Raw genomic sequence first — 14218 nt, forward strand, 5'->3', positions numbered from 1 at the left:
TTTGTTAAAAAAAAAAAAAAAACACACACACACACAGTATCTGTGAAGCACAATAAAGCAAAGCACAATTTCACAAGGTATGCCTTTATCGTTGTTTCCTATACAGATATTCTTCAATTTACATTAGGGTTACCTCTCAATAAAACAATTTTAAGCTGAAAATATCATAAATCAAAGGCGTATTTTCAACTTGTGATATTTTCTGCTCATGATGGATTTATTTATTCATTGTAAGTCAAGGAGGGTATTGAATGCATATCACTTTTACACCATTGTAAAGCTGGAAAATCGTAAGTCAAATCATCATAAGTAGGAGACCATCTCTATGTAATGTGTCTTTTTCTCTTTGGCTGTCTTCAGCAATTCGACTGTGGTGTGCCTAGATTTGGTTATCTTAATATTTATCCTGCTTGGAGTTTGCTGAACTTCTTGGATCCATAGGTTAGTAGGGGTTTTGCACCAAAGTTTGAGAAAATTTCAGCCATTATTTCTTCACATATTTTTTTCCATACCACTCTTTCTTTCATGTTTTTTAGAATTGCACATATGTTAGATTCTAGATACGTCCCCACATGTCACTGGATATTTGTCCATTTTTTTCCCCTCTGTCTTTCAGTTTGGACAATTTGTATTTGTTTCCAAGTTCACTGATTCTTTCTTTTGCAAGCTTTAACTATTTTTTCTTTTTAAATTTTTAAATTATAAATTGGCAAATTATGGTTGTATATATTTATGGCATATAAAATGATGTTATGATTTATGAATATAGTGTGGAATAATTAAATCTTCAGCCCATTTGGTAAATCTTTCAGTTATTGTAGTTTTATTTCTAGAATTTTCATTTGGTTCTTTTTCAGTTTTTTCTTTTTTGAGATTTCTTATCTGTTTTCTCATGATCTCTTATCTTTTCATTTTTGTCTTTGAATATATATATTCAAAGTCCTTCTCTGTTAATTCCATCATTTGCATTATCTTGGAGTCTGCTGAATTTTATATGTATTCATGGATCACATTTTCCTGCTTCTCTGAATGCTTTATGTTTTTATCATATGTAGAACATTGTAAAAGATATGTTTTAGGAAGTCTGTATTATGTTCTTTCATTTATTTATTTATTTATTTATTTATTTATTTATTTATTTATTTATTTATTTTGTGATGGAGTCTCGCTCTGTCACCTAGGCTGGAGTACAGTGGCACAATCTCAGCTCACTGCAACCTCCACCTCCTGGGTTCAAGCGATTCTCTTGCCTCAGTCTCCTGAGTAGCTGGGACTACAGGCATGCACCACTACACCATCTAATTTTTGTATTTTTAGTAGAGATGGGTTTTCACCATGTTGGCCAGGTTGGTCTCAAACTCTTGACCTCATGTGATCCACCCTCCTCAGCCTCCCAAAATGCTAAGATTACAGGCGTGAACCACTGCATCCGTCGTGTATTATGTTCTTTTAAACATTATGTTGAATTTTGTTCTAGCAGGCAATTAAATTGCTGGCAGATCATTTTGCTTCTTTCAGGCTTGCTTTGATTTTGTATAGGGGCAGGTCTGTTTTCATTTTATCCCCAATGCTAGGTCATGACCTTTACTCTTGAATGTGGTCCTTATGCCTAAGATGCAGCCTTTCTGGAGTCACAGTTGAAAGCCTAAGGTATTCCATAAAATCTTTCCACTCTGGATAAGTTGGAATTCTAATATATCCCAGAAGTGTATGTCCTCTGGCATCTCAGCCCACAGTAGTGCTCTCTCCTGTCTTTCTTAGTCTCATCTTTTGACTGGGTAGCCAAACCCTCATCCAAGGACTGGGAAACCGCTATGTAGACTGTTGAGGTTCTCTCTCTATGTAGCTTTCTTTTCCCTGGTGTCCTGACCCACAAATTTCAGCAGCCCCAAGCAACAATCTTTCCTCTTCAGCTCAAGACTATCATACTGTTCTAAAATGCCACCTCCCTAGGCTGTAGTCCAGCAAGTACCCCTATGCAGCAAGCCAGGGCTCAACAAGGGCTCACTTCATGTATTGATCTTCTTTCAAAGATTCTACATAGTTGTTCTATTTGTTGTCCAAATGCATGAAAACAGCTCATATCCTTTAGCCAGTTTTACAGTCATTTATGGTGAAAGGGCAAGTTCAGAACCAATTACTTCATCATGACCAGAAATGGAGTGAAATTTTTTTTTTTTTTTTTTTAGTAGAGACAAGGTTTCACCATGTTGCCCAGGGTGGTCTCGAACTCCTCGAGCGCAGGCAATCTGCCTGCTTCGGCTTCCCAAAGTGTTAGGATTACAGACATGACCCACTGCGCCTGGCCAAATGAGTATTTTTAATGTAAGAAATATACAAATTTATTTTAGGCATTGTTTTTCTAGTCTAAATACTCTTAGACTCTCTTATTTCAACATGTCTATATAAATTAGTGTCCAGTTACTTTAAAATATACAATCCTTATATTTATACTATTGCTCCAAACTCTGTGCAGAATAACCTTCTTTCTTTAGGTATGCCTTGACATCTTTATGATCTTCTCTCATCAGCTTACAAAGAGCCCTGTTTTGTGTATTCCCGAGTTGGGGGTAACCGAACACCTTTGAAGCAACCTGTGGATTACCGTGACAATACTTTGATGTTTGAAGCAAGGTTTGAGAGTGGTAATCTACAGAAGGTAGTCAAAGTGTAGGTTCTAATTATTTTTATTTAAGGAGCTAGACCATCAACTATTTATTATTTTCTGTATCAAGTACATTAAAGTTCTTAGTATCCATTATGAAACTGTAATTCCTTGAAGTATGGATACTATTAATAATTAGAAATTATTGTGAAGGAGGGGAGTATAAAAGATTCTGAGTTCAAATAATTTTGAGAATTATGAGGTAAAGTTAAGAAGGCTTCTGTACTGTACATTTTCAATATGGCAATATGAATTGTCACACACACAGTGCTTCTCAAACTTTGTATTGAAATAGTTCTTGGGATGAGTGTTCCATAGAATATCCCAAGGGCATTATTTTATTTAAAAATATTATGGAAATCTTTAAACATACACTTAAGTACAGAGAATAGTACAATTCTGTGTTCACTGCCACATACCTATCACCTAGACTCAACAGCTATCAAGGTTTTGCAACATTTATTTTACCTATTCCTAGGTGATTATTTACAACTGTACACATACACATTACATGCTAAGTGCAGAGTGCTGATAGAATAGAAAGTTACTTGGTAGAGAAAAATAGTCACGACTAACCAGATAATATTGTTATGTATATAAATAACATTCCAGTGAAATTATTATTTTTGCCTTTATTTAAGCATCTCCAAAGACTAAGTAGAGGGATGCAAATAGTTATCGAATGCAGTTCTTGTTCTCAAATAGTTCAAATTATGTAATGTATGTGATCATACTAATTTATATGTGTTTTAAATCTCTCAGTGATAGTTATTTTATATCCCTAGTGTTAGACTGTAATAAATACATATGTCTGAAGTGAAAAAAGAAATGTTGGACTTTGCTTCAGTTTTGGTAACTCTTTAATCATTTATTATATAGAAAATATAATTAGGTTGAAATATATAAACTTTTATCAAATACCTGTGTTTTTATGTGCTCTCTTGAATTACCAAGGAATACAAAGGATTTAGAATTAGCATAGAAACAGTTTCTCGTCCAATAAAAGGGAAAATTTCAAAACTTTTATCTTTTACATTGTTTCCTAACAAAGCTTTCTGTGAATGAGTAAAAATAAAATAATTTTCCTTATTTAACTCAAAATTTTATATTCATTTTTTACAAAATGTCATTTTTACTTTCTTACGTGCTTTTTTCCCTCTCTTTCTTGTGTATTAGGGCAGAATATGAATACCAATTGACTGTACGCCCTGACCTCTTCACAAATAAACACACCCAGTGGTACTATTTCCAAGTCACTAATATGCGAGCAGGAATAGTCTACAGATTCACTATTGTCAACTTCACCAAACCTGCTAGTCTTTACAGTCGGGGTATGCGCCCATTGTTCTATTCTGAAAAAGAGGCCAAGGCTCATCATATTGGCTGGCAGAGAATAGGAGACCAAATCAAGTATTATAGGAACAACGCAGGCCAAGATGGGCGCCATTATTTCTCTCTTACATGGACATTTCAATTTCCACACAACAAAGATACCTGCTACTTTGCTCATTGCTATCCATACACTTACACCAACCTGCAAGAATACCTTTCTGGCATCAATAATGATCCAGTACGGTCAAAGTTTTGTAAAATACGTGTTTTGTGCCACACGCTTGCTAGGAACATGGTGTATATTTTAACAATCACTACCCCCTTGAAGAACTCTGACTCAAGAAAGCGGAAGGCTGTGATTCTGACTGCAAGGGTCCATCCAGGGGAAACCAACAGCTCTTGGATCATGAAAGGCTTCCTAGATTATATTTTAGGAAACTCAAGTGATGCACAGTTGCTTCGGGACACTTTCGTCTTCAAGGTGGTCCCCATGCTGAATCCAGATGGTGTGATTGTGGGAAATTATCGCTGTTCCTTAGCTGGACGGGATTTAAACCGTAATTATACATCTCTCCTGAAGGAAACTTTTCCTTCTGTATGGCATACCCGGAACATGGTTCATAGGTAAAATAAGCCTCAAATTACCTCTCTGCTTATTTAGTAAACTTGGTAGTAAGAATTTTGCTCCCACAATCTCATTCATTTTACTGTAACTTCGCAAGATAGTCTAACTACTGTATAACTACTTTGTTTTTTCCCCGTTATTCACAACTGTGATTCTTTACCCTTCTGTCATTATGCCACTGGATTCACTAACCTCCCCTTAAATAATGAAACAGATTCTAGAATGTTTTGATGACTCGATAAAACTAATAAGCTTGCATATCCCAAATTTGGCTTCTTGCTAAAGATAATGGTAGCACTGATGTTTAAAATAATTTTATTTTTTTATAAATATATATATTTTATATACATGAAATATATATATATAAAGGGAGCTGATGGTATGTCTAATAGAATATCTATAACGTCTGCTTAATGATGTCTGAGATTAAGGGTCTCTGGTCTGAGACATGATGGATTACAGGTCAATGCCCATTGGCTTCTCTCTCTAGAAACTCTTTTAAATGTCAGTTAGTCTCTGATTGTCTTGTAAGAAGGTTAAGGCAGGAGTCTACTCAGCAAGTTTCTAAAAGACTTCCAAGAAAGAGAAATATCTTAATCTAGTTAATCATACACAGGTAAGTAGGATAAGAAGTCAGTCACATGTGTGTGGAAAGGTGAGCAGCTATAAGTATATATAAGATTAGGTATATTTAAAGCATATTAGAATAAGAGAGTAGATTTTTGTATAAAATACTTAGTATAAGATAAGTAGAATATCTTCTTACCCATAAAGATACCTATGGGTAAAATCTTATACTAAGTATTTCTGTTTACCTATGGGTAAAAAGAAAATCCAAACTGTTTCTAAAGTTATTTAAATTAATGTAAGGTGACAGACCCTAATATCCTGTTTCACTTCAGAAGTAATACCATCTCTTTGGAAATTAATTTGTTAGAAGTAGAGTTCCTTTTGACTTGCTTATAAGAAACCGAAAGACTGAGGAATTTGTGACTTAAAAATGTACAGCATATTTCATATTTAAGAACTTAACTTGATATTCATGCCTTATAATCTAATTAGTTTTCTAGAAACTTGTAACTATCATTTAGTGGCTTTATATCAATCTTATGTTATCAATGAGAATTTATTAGGCAGCAAATGAGAAAAGGGCAATAAATTAACACATAATAAATTTTAGTTTGCAATTTCACTGTAGTTTAAAGCAGTATGGTTTCTAATAGAAGCAAAATGCTTTGAATGTTTATATTTTAGGTTTTAATATTTTTGTTACAAATGTAATATATTTCATAATATTATAAATACTATTGCTAACATTTTGGTGTTTATCCTTCCAGATATAGCAAATAGTATATGTAATTTTGATTAGTTAAGTAATAATCCTACCACCTTAACACCATGCTTTCTTACTTTTTAAAGCCTCTTCTATTAATATTAGTCATTTTATCAGTCAGTTTGAGGGACTTATTTTTTGTTTTGTTATTTTTATATTGAGTGTTAAATTATATAGACCAGAGGTTGTGCTCTTTAGGAATGAGTAATTTTTTTTTTAGATATTTGTTAGAAATTTATCACAAAAAGTCAGTTCAAACTTTGGTACCATTTTTCTCAAAATAATAACTTAATCATCACACTAATCAAGGGTTAAATATTAATTGGCTTCAGCACCAAGTCATCAAGCACTCAATTTTTAACAAATATTTGGGTACTTATTATGTGCATAGCACTGTTCTAGATGATTTGAAGCACTCCCCATTCTTAATAAGCTTGAATATGAAAAATATAAAAACTTTCCTAGACAAGGGCCAAGCAAATGGTACCAATATCTTTAAATGCTACCGAAGTTCAAAAAGAGAAAGCTCTGTGGCCTTCACAAATTAGAAAGGAAGTGAGACATGAGGTCAGTATTGAAGGATGGCAGGTAGTATTTACATTTACAAAGATAAAGAAAGAAGGTATTCCAGTCAGAAAGAAAATATGTGAAAGGTAATGGGCAAAGGCAAGAGTGAAAACATCAAAATAATAAAGCAGAGAGATCTTGTTGGAGAAAGTCTTGGGAGTAAGGTAAATTTTGTCCTTATAATGGAAGGCTACTGCATTCAGACGTTTTTTTTTTTTTAGACAGAGTCTCACTCTGTTGCCCAGGCTGGAGTGCAGTAATGCTGTCTCCGCTCACTGCAACCTCCGCCTCCTGGGTTCAAGCAATTCTCCTGCCTCAGCCTCCCAAGTAGCTGGGATTACAGGCATGTGCTGCCACACCCAGCTAATTTTTGTATTTTTAGTAGAGAGGTTGTTTCACCACATTGGCCAGGCTGGTCTCAAACCCCTGACTTCAGGCGAGCCACCTGCCCCAGTCTCCAAAAGCATTAGGATTACAGGCATGAGCCACTGCGCTCGGCCTGCATTCAGATATTTATATAGTTAATAAATTATTGTAGATTTTAAAAATTGTATATTATCTCTTATCTATATGCAATATAGTATATAAGTATATGCAATATAGTATATAGTATAATAAAAATTGTATATTATCTCTTATCTATATGCATTATAGATAAGAGAAAGGTAGGATATAAGAAATTGTGTTTATTTGGATATTACACTTATAAATCCATAGTTGTACCTATAGAAGAAAAATGCACAGATAAAAGTTAGTAACTTATCTTTCTTCCTGGCAGACTGATGGAGAAACGAGAGGTTATTTTATACTGTGATCTTCATGGCCATAGTAGGAAAGAGAACATCTTCATGTATGGCTGTGATGGTAGTGACAGATCTAAGACATTATACTTACAGCAACGAATCTTCCCACTTATGCTAAGCAAAAATTGTCCAGATAAAGTAAGCACCTTTTAAGGTATTAACTTTTCCTTTACCAAATTTTGCCCATATGAAATAGCAGAATGGCCCACGTGGATAATACTGTTCCAAACTGCTTTTTCTTTAGTTAGTTTGACCAGTTTATACAATTAACAATAAGAAAGCAACTATATAGAACTACTTAGTGAGCAATAATTTGAAAATATGGGGAAAAAAGGCAAAAATGCTCCCAAACCTACAACCATAATACCACTGCTCTTTTACCTTTTGAAAGCTTCCTCTATTAGTCATTTTTATCAATCAATTTTAGGGTCTTTTTATTGTTTTATTGTTTTAATAGTCATTGAGTGCCTAAATTATACAGATTAAACACTGTATTCTTAAGAAATATGTAACAGTGTAACAGTTTCTTCAAACTATTTATTAGAATTTTGCCAGGAAAAAACTTAATCCAATAACCAATATTTTAAAAATATATAGAAATTAGAATGAGAAAAGAATAAAGTATATTATTATTTTCACAAACTATGGAAATATTGGAGCCTCATTTACCAAGATGTGAAAATTATATTTTAATCTTTCTTTAGGGAAAAGATGTTAACATAGCAAAGAAAATTCCTGCAGACTTTCCCTTAAGTTCTCAACCAACCAATTCAATTATAAAGGACTTACTGAGAAGAACTAATTGTCTTTTGGGGATAATTGGAGCCCAAAGACATAAAAAGGAAAGGATGATCTGATAAAAATAGCTGTTTAAAGAAAGAACAGGTTTGTTCCCCAAAGAGTATTCATTTCCTCAGAAAGAAAGACGGGAAAACCCAACCCCATAGCTGAAGCTATTGCTATGTAAATTTATACTGTCAATACTCTTAGGTATAGTTTATTACTCCTATAAAATAATTCTGTGTTGCTAAGATATTTTAATGTTTGTCTATTGACATGCTTCTTAGGGTTTTAGATCTCTAACCTGTTGTGCCTTAGATGAAATGGACCAATTTCTTGAATAACCCAAACCACCACTCTGCAGCTTAAACAGGTCTTCCACATCATCTAAAGGTTGCTTAAAACATAGAGGCTTCTATTTCTAGGTTTTCTGTTAAATGTTTCTCATGAAAATATTTTTGGGCTGGACGCGGTGGCTCAAGCCTGTAATCCTAGCACTTTGGGAGCCCGAGGCAGGCGGATCACAAGGTCAGGAGATCGAGACCATCCTGGCTAACACAGTGAAACCCCGTCTCTACTAAAAATACAAAAAATTAGCCAGGCGTGGTGGCAGGCGCCTGTAGTCCCAGCTACTCAGAAGGCTGAGGCAGGAGAATGGTGTGAACCCAGGAGGCGGAGCTTGCAGTGAGTCAAGATTGCGCCACTGCACTCCAGCCTGGATGATAGAGCGAGACTCTGTCTCAAAAAAAAAAAAAAAAAAAAAAAAAGAAACATCTTTTTGTGAAAATCCACAATTATAGTTGGAGATTTTAAATACCTCTTACATTAATCTGGAACCGGTAGATAGACAGTAGGCAAGGATCAACCAACTGGATTTGACATTTATAGGACACTCTACTAAACAGCAGAATACACATTATATTCAAATGCACATGGAACAGTACCAACATAAATCACATCCTGGTTTAAAACAAATACTAACAAATTTAAAATAATTCATATCATAAAAGTATGTTTTTAAGCATAATGGAATTAGACTAAATCAATAAAAGAGGAAAATCTACAAACATGTAGATATTAAACCACATTTCTAAATAATCCTTAGGCCCAAGAGGAACTCCTAAGGAACACTAGAATATAGTTTCACCTGAAAGAAAATGAAAATATGTAACATGAAATTTTATGAAATTCAGCTAAATAGTAGCACTTAGAAGAAAATGTATAGCAAGAAATGCTTATATTAGAAAAGAATAGGCTGGGTACAGTGGCTCATGCCTGTAATCCCAGCACTTTGAGAGGCCAAGGTGGGCAGATCACTTGAGGTCAGGAGTTCAAGACCAACTTGGCCAACATGGTGAAACCTCATCTCTACTAAAAATAAAAATTAGCCAAGCATGGCGGTGTGCGCCTGTAATCTCAGCTACTTGGGAGGCTGAGGCAGGAGGACTGTTTGAGCCCAGGAGGCAGAGGTTGCAGGGAGCCAAGGTCGTACCACTGTACTCCAGCCTGGGCAACAGAGTGAGACTCCATCTCAAAAAAGAAAAGAAAAGAACAAAGGTCTTGAATTAATAATCTAAGTTTCCACATTAAGAATAGAAAAAGAAGAGTAAAATAAACCAAGCAGAAGGAAGCAGATAATAAAGACAAGAAGGTCAATGAAATTGGAAAATGAAAAACAATGAAAAAAAATCAATTAAGCAACATTTGTGCTTGGAAAAGATTGGTAAAACTGATAAAACTTTACCAAGATTGATGAGAAGATAGGAGGAAGAGAAAGAGGAGGAGGGGGAGGCAATGATGGCACACCTTACCAATATCAAGAATGAAAGAGAGGTATTACTACAGACCCTGCAGGCATTAAAAGGACAATAAGGGGAAATTCAATTCTATGCACATAAATTTAACAACTTAGATGAAATGAACCAATTCCTTGAAAACTACAGACTACCAAAACTCACCCAAGGTGAAATAATCTGAATAGTCCTGAAAAGCATTTCAAAAAGAAACTCCAGAAAACAAATATCCAGATCCAGTTGGATTCACTGAAGCATTCTACCAAAAATTTAAAGGCAGTCTTTCCCAGGATTACCATGATACCAACACAAGACAAAGATAGTACAAGAAAAGAAAACTACAGACTAATATCCCTCATGGACATAGATGCAAAAATCCTCACCAAAATATTAGCATATTAAATCCAGCAATATATAAAAAGAGTAATATACCATGACCAGATGGGGTTTATCCCAAAATATAAGGCTGGTTTCTAATCATTGTAATCCACTATGTTAAGAGTTGAAAGAAGAAAAACTGTGTGATCTCATCAATTGATATAGAAAAAGCTTTTAACACAATTCAGCATCTTGTTATGAAAAAAAAAACTTTCAGCAAATAATAAAAGTGTACTTCCTTAACCTGATAATGGACACTACAAAAAACTCTACAGCTAACAACATAGTTGATGAAAGACTGAATGTTTTCTGCCCAAGGTCAGGAAGAAGACAAGAATGTCCACTCTTCCCTACTTCATGCAGCCTTGTACTGGAGGTTCTAACCAGTTCAAAAAGGCAAAAGAAAGGAGAAGGCAGACAGATTGGAAAGAAGTAATGACAGTGGCACAATTATCTACACAGAAAATCCAAAGTGATCCACGCACACACACACACACCACACACACACACATACACACACACAAAACTAGAACAAGGGAGTTTAAGCAAGGTCGTAGGATACAAGATCAACCCACAAAAAACAATTGCATTTCTGTATACTCACAATGAAAAAATTGGAAACCAAAGTTAAAAACAATACCATTTTTATCATAGCTTCAAAATAAATACTTAGTTATAAATCTGACAAAATGTACAGATTCTATATGCTGAAACCTTAAAAATGCTGACGAAATAAATCAAAGGCCCAAAGAAATGGAGACAACGTGCTGTATTATGGATTGGAAGACTAAACACAGTAAAATATCAACTCCCCAAGTTGATCTGTAGATTTAAAAGAGTTTCAGACAAAATTACAGCATAATTGTTTATAGATATAAACAGGTTGATTCTAAGATGGATAAGGAAATGCAAAGGAACTAGAATAGGCAAAACAATTTTTAAAAATAAAGTTGAAGGAATCACTATCAAATTTTATGACACTATAAAACTACAGTAATAAAGACAGTATGTTAATAGGAACTGTGTAAACACCAAGAGCAGTGGTACAGAATAGCAAGTCTAGTAATAGACTCATATACATATGGCCTTTTGACAAAGGTGCACGGGAAATTTAATGGAGAAAGAAACTTTTAAATAAGTGTTGGAACAATTGAACATCCATCTAAAAAACAAAAAACTCTCACCTAACCCTCAAACCTTACATGTAAAACTGTAAAACTTTTAGAAGAAAACATAGAAGAAAATTTTTATGACATGGAATTAGACAAAAATTTCTTAGAACATACCAAAAGCATTATCCATTGGATTGTAATGAATTGATAAATTGGACATCATCAAAATTAATCCTTTTGCTCTCTGAAAGATCCTGTTAAGCGAACACAAAGATAAGCTCCAGATAGGAGAAATTACATATCTCACAAAGAACTTTTATCCAGAATAACTCAGTAGTAATAAAACAAACAACCCAATTAAAAATGGCAATAATCTTAAATACACACGTTTCCAAAAAGGGTATGTGAAGGCAAATAAGCACATGAAAAGATGTTTGACATCAGTAGCCCTCAGGGACCTGCAAAGTAAAACCATGAGGAGATACAATTATATACCTTTAGAATTGCTAAAATAAAAATACTGACAATCCCAAGTTCTAATAAGAATTTGGAGTAACTGGAACTCTCATACTATACATTTTTGTTGGCGATGCAAAATGGTATATCATTTTGAAAAGTAGTTTGTCAGTTTCTTATAAATTGTACACTTATATGATCCAGCAATCCCATTCCTAGGTATTTACCCTAGAGAAATGAAAATGTACATTCATATATAAACCTGTACACACATTTATAATAACGCTATCATAATTGCCAAAAGCTGCAAACAACCCAAAATGTCCTTTAACTGGTAAATGGATATACATTTTAGTACACCCATACAATGGAATAGTACTTGGCAATAAAAAGGAATGAATATTCACACATGCAACAACTTGGATAAATCTCAAAAGTATTAGGCTAAGTGAAAGGAGCCAGTCTCGAAAGATTACATTCTATATGATTCCATTTATATAGCAGTCTTGAAAAAGCAAATCTATAGTGACAGAGAGCAGATCAATGGTGGCCAGGGGTTAGAGGTGGCAGGAGGGTGTGACTATAACTATCCTATTAGGATAATAAAACTGTTCTGTGTCTTGAGTGTGATGGTGGTTACAGGAATCTATATGTGTGTTAAAATTCATAAAATGAGGCTGGGCACAGTGGCCCATACCTGTAATCCCAGCACTTTGGAAGACCAAGGCAGGAGGATCACATGAGGCCAGGAATTTGAGACCAGCCTGGGCAACATAGCAAGACCCCATTTCTGTGAAAAAAATACAAAAATAGCTATGTATGGTGGTAAGTGCCTGTGGTCTCAGGTATTTGGGAGACTGAGGTAGGAGGATAGCTTTGAGCCCAGGAGTTTGAGACTGCAGTGAGCTATGATCACACCACTGCACTCCAGCCTGGGTGACAGAGAGAGACCCTGTCTCAAAAATCAAAACAAAAAGATGCATAGAATGAAACATAAAAAGTCAATTTTATTGTATGTTACTGAAAAAATAAAATTGTACCTCAAAAAATTTCTTTGTAGACAATCTTTCAGGGCATAATTTCAAATGGTCTTTCATATGAAGATAAAGAATATTTTTGAACATCTCCAACACTAACCTTCATTCCTAACATGAATGAAGATTGAATCCCTTCCTATAACTTTTTTAAAAGTATAAAATTTTATCCCAACAGCATCAAGAATTAATCAACTTTTGGAAGCAACTTAAGTGTCCATTAGCAGATGAATGGATAAAGAAAATGTGGTACATATACAGAATGGGTACCATTCAGGCATAAAAAAGAATGAGATTCTGTCGTTTGCAACAACATAGATGGAACTGGAGATCACTGTGTTAAGTGAAATAAGCTAGGGACAGAAAGACAAACTTTGCATGTTCTCACTTATTTGTGGGAGCTAAAAATTAAAACAGTTGAACTTGTAGAGACAGAGAATAGAAGGATGGTTACTAGAAGCTAGGAAAGGTAGTGGGGGAGAGCAGAAGTGGGGATGGTTAATGGGTACAAAAAATAGAATAAGAACTAGTATTTGATGGCACAAGAGGGTGACCATAGTCAATAATAATTTAATTATACATTTTTTAAAAAGTAAAATTGGATTGTTTGTAACACAAAGGATAAATGCTTGAAGTGATGGATACCCCATTTACTCTAATGTGATTATTACACATTGCATACCTCTATCAAAATATCTCATGTACACCTTATATACATAAACCTACTATGTACCCGCAAAAATTAAAAATTAAAAAAGAACTGATTTTGAATATGTTACATAAAGATATGTACATATCTTTCTATAAAAATAGAAAGTAAATTTTGTTGCAGGAATTAGAATCTATAGTTCTCAGAAATGTGAACATATCATCCTTAAAATGAGATATTCCCACTGGTCAGGAAATAAAAAGTAGCTCCTGAAGCTTTAGTGAGAATTATAGACTTTCCATAACCACTTTTAATACTACTTTCAAAAAAAGATATAGGTACCAGAACAACGAGTCTCATTTTTATTTGCTTCTTTTCAGTTTTCATTCTCAGCTTGCAAGTTTAATGTCCAGAAGAGCAAAGAAGGAACAGGAAGGGTGGTAATGTGGAAAATGGGAATCAGGAACAGCTTTACCATGGAGGCCACCTTTTGTGGATCTACTCTGGGTAAGACCAAGGGTTCTCATTCACAGCTCTCAAAGCTTTAAACCAAACATGTATAATTTAATGTAAATGTAACAGTACAGACAATAACACTTTCTTCCTATTTAAATAATACTAATATTTAATCAATTCTATAAACAAGATGAATAAACTCTCACAATATGGTATCTCTGTTTCATAATTTTCC

The 14218-nt window shown here is 34.3% G+C and overlaps 2 protein-coding genes across 17 annotated transcripts in view; one reads left to right on the forward strand and one right to left on the reverse strand.

The window, feature by feature from the left end:
* The window catches only part of AGBL3 (AGBL carboxypeptidase 3), a 146430-nt gene that overhangs the window by 41801 nt on the left and 90411 nt on the right, over nt 1–14218 (forward strand). For 6 of the 16 annotated variants that reach the window (XR_009209458.1, XM_058426916.1, XM_058426918.1 and 3 more), the window contains 4 exons: nt 2532–2670; nt 3842–4621; nt 7301–7463; nt 13908–14034. Coding sequence is in view for 12 of the 16 variants with exons in the window: in XM_058426916.1 (XP_058282899.1) it covers nt 2532–2670; nt 3842–4621; nt 7301–7463; nt 13908–14034 (1209 nt within the window). In the remaining 4 variants the exon portion in view is untranslated. Of the gene's footprint in view, nt 1–257; nt 442–2531; nt 2671–3841; nt 4622–7300; nt 7480–13907; nt 14035–14218 lie in introns of those variants that run through there. The other 10 variants (XR_009209468.1, XM_058426935.1, XM_058426919.1 and 7 more) reach the window with 9 other exon arrangements.
* Nucleotides 1–14218, reverse strand: part of CYREN (cell cycle regulator of NHEJ) — a 171882-nt gene that overhangs the window by 30141 nt on the left and 127523 nt on the right. The gene's annotated exons all lie outside the window — the stretch shown is intronic.

Source organism: Hylobates moloch, unplaced genomic scaffold, assembly GCF_009828535.3.
Source record: "Hylobates moloch isolate HMO894 unplaced genomic scaffold, HMol_V3 SCAFFOLD_1, whole genome shotgun sequence".
NCBI lineage: Eukaryota > Metazoa > Chordata > Mammalia > Primates > Hylobatidae > Hylobates > Hylobates moloch.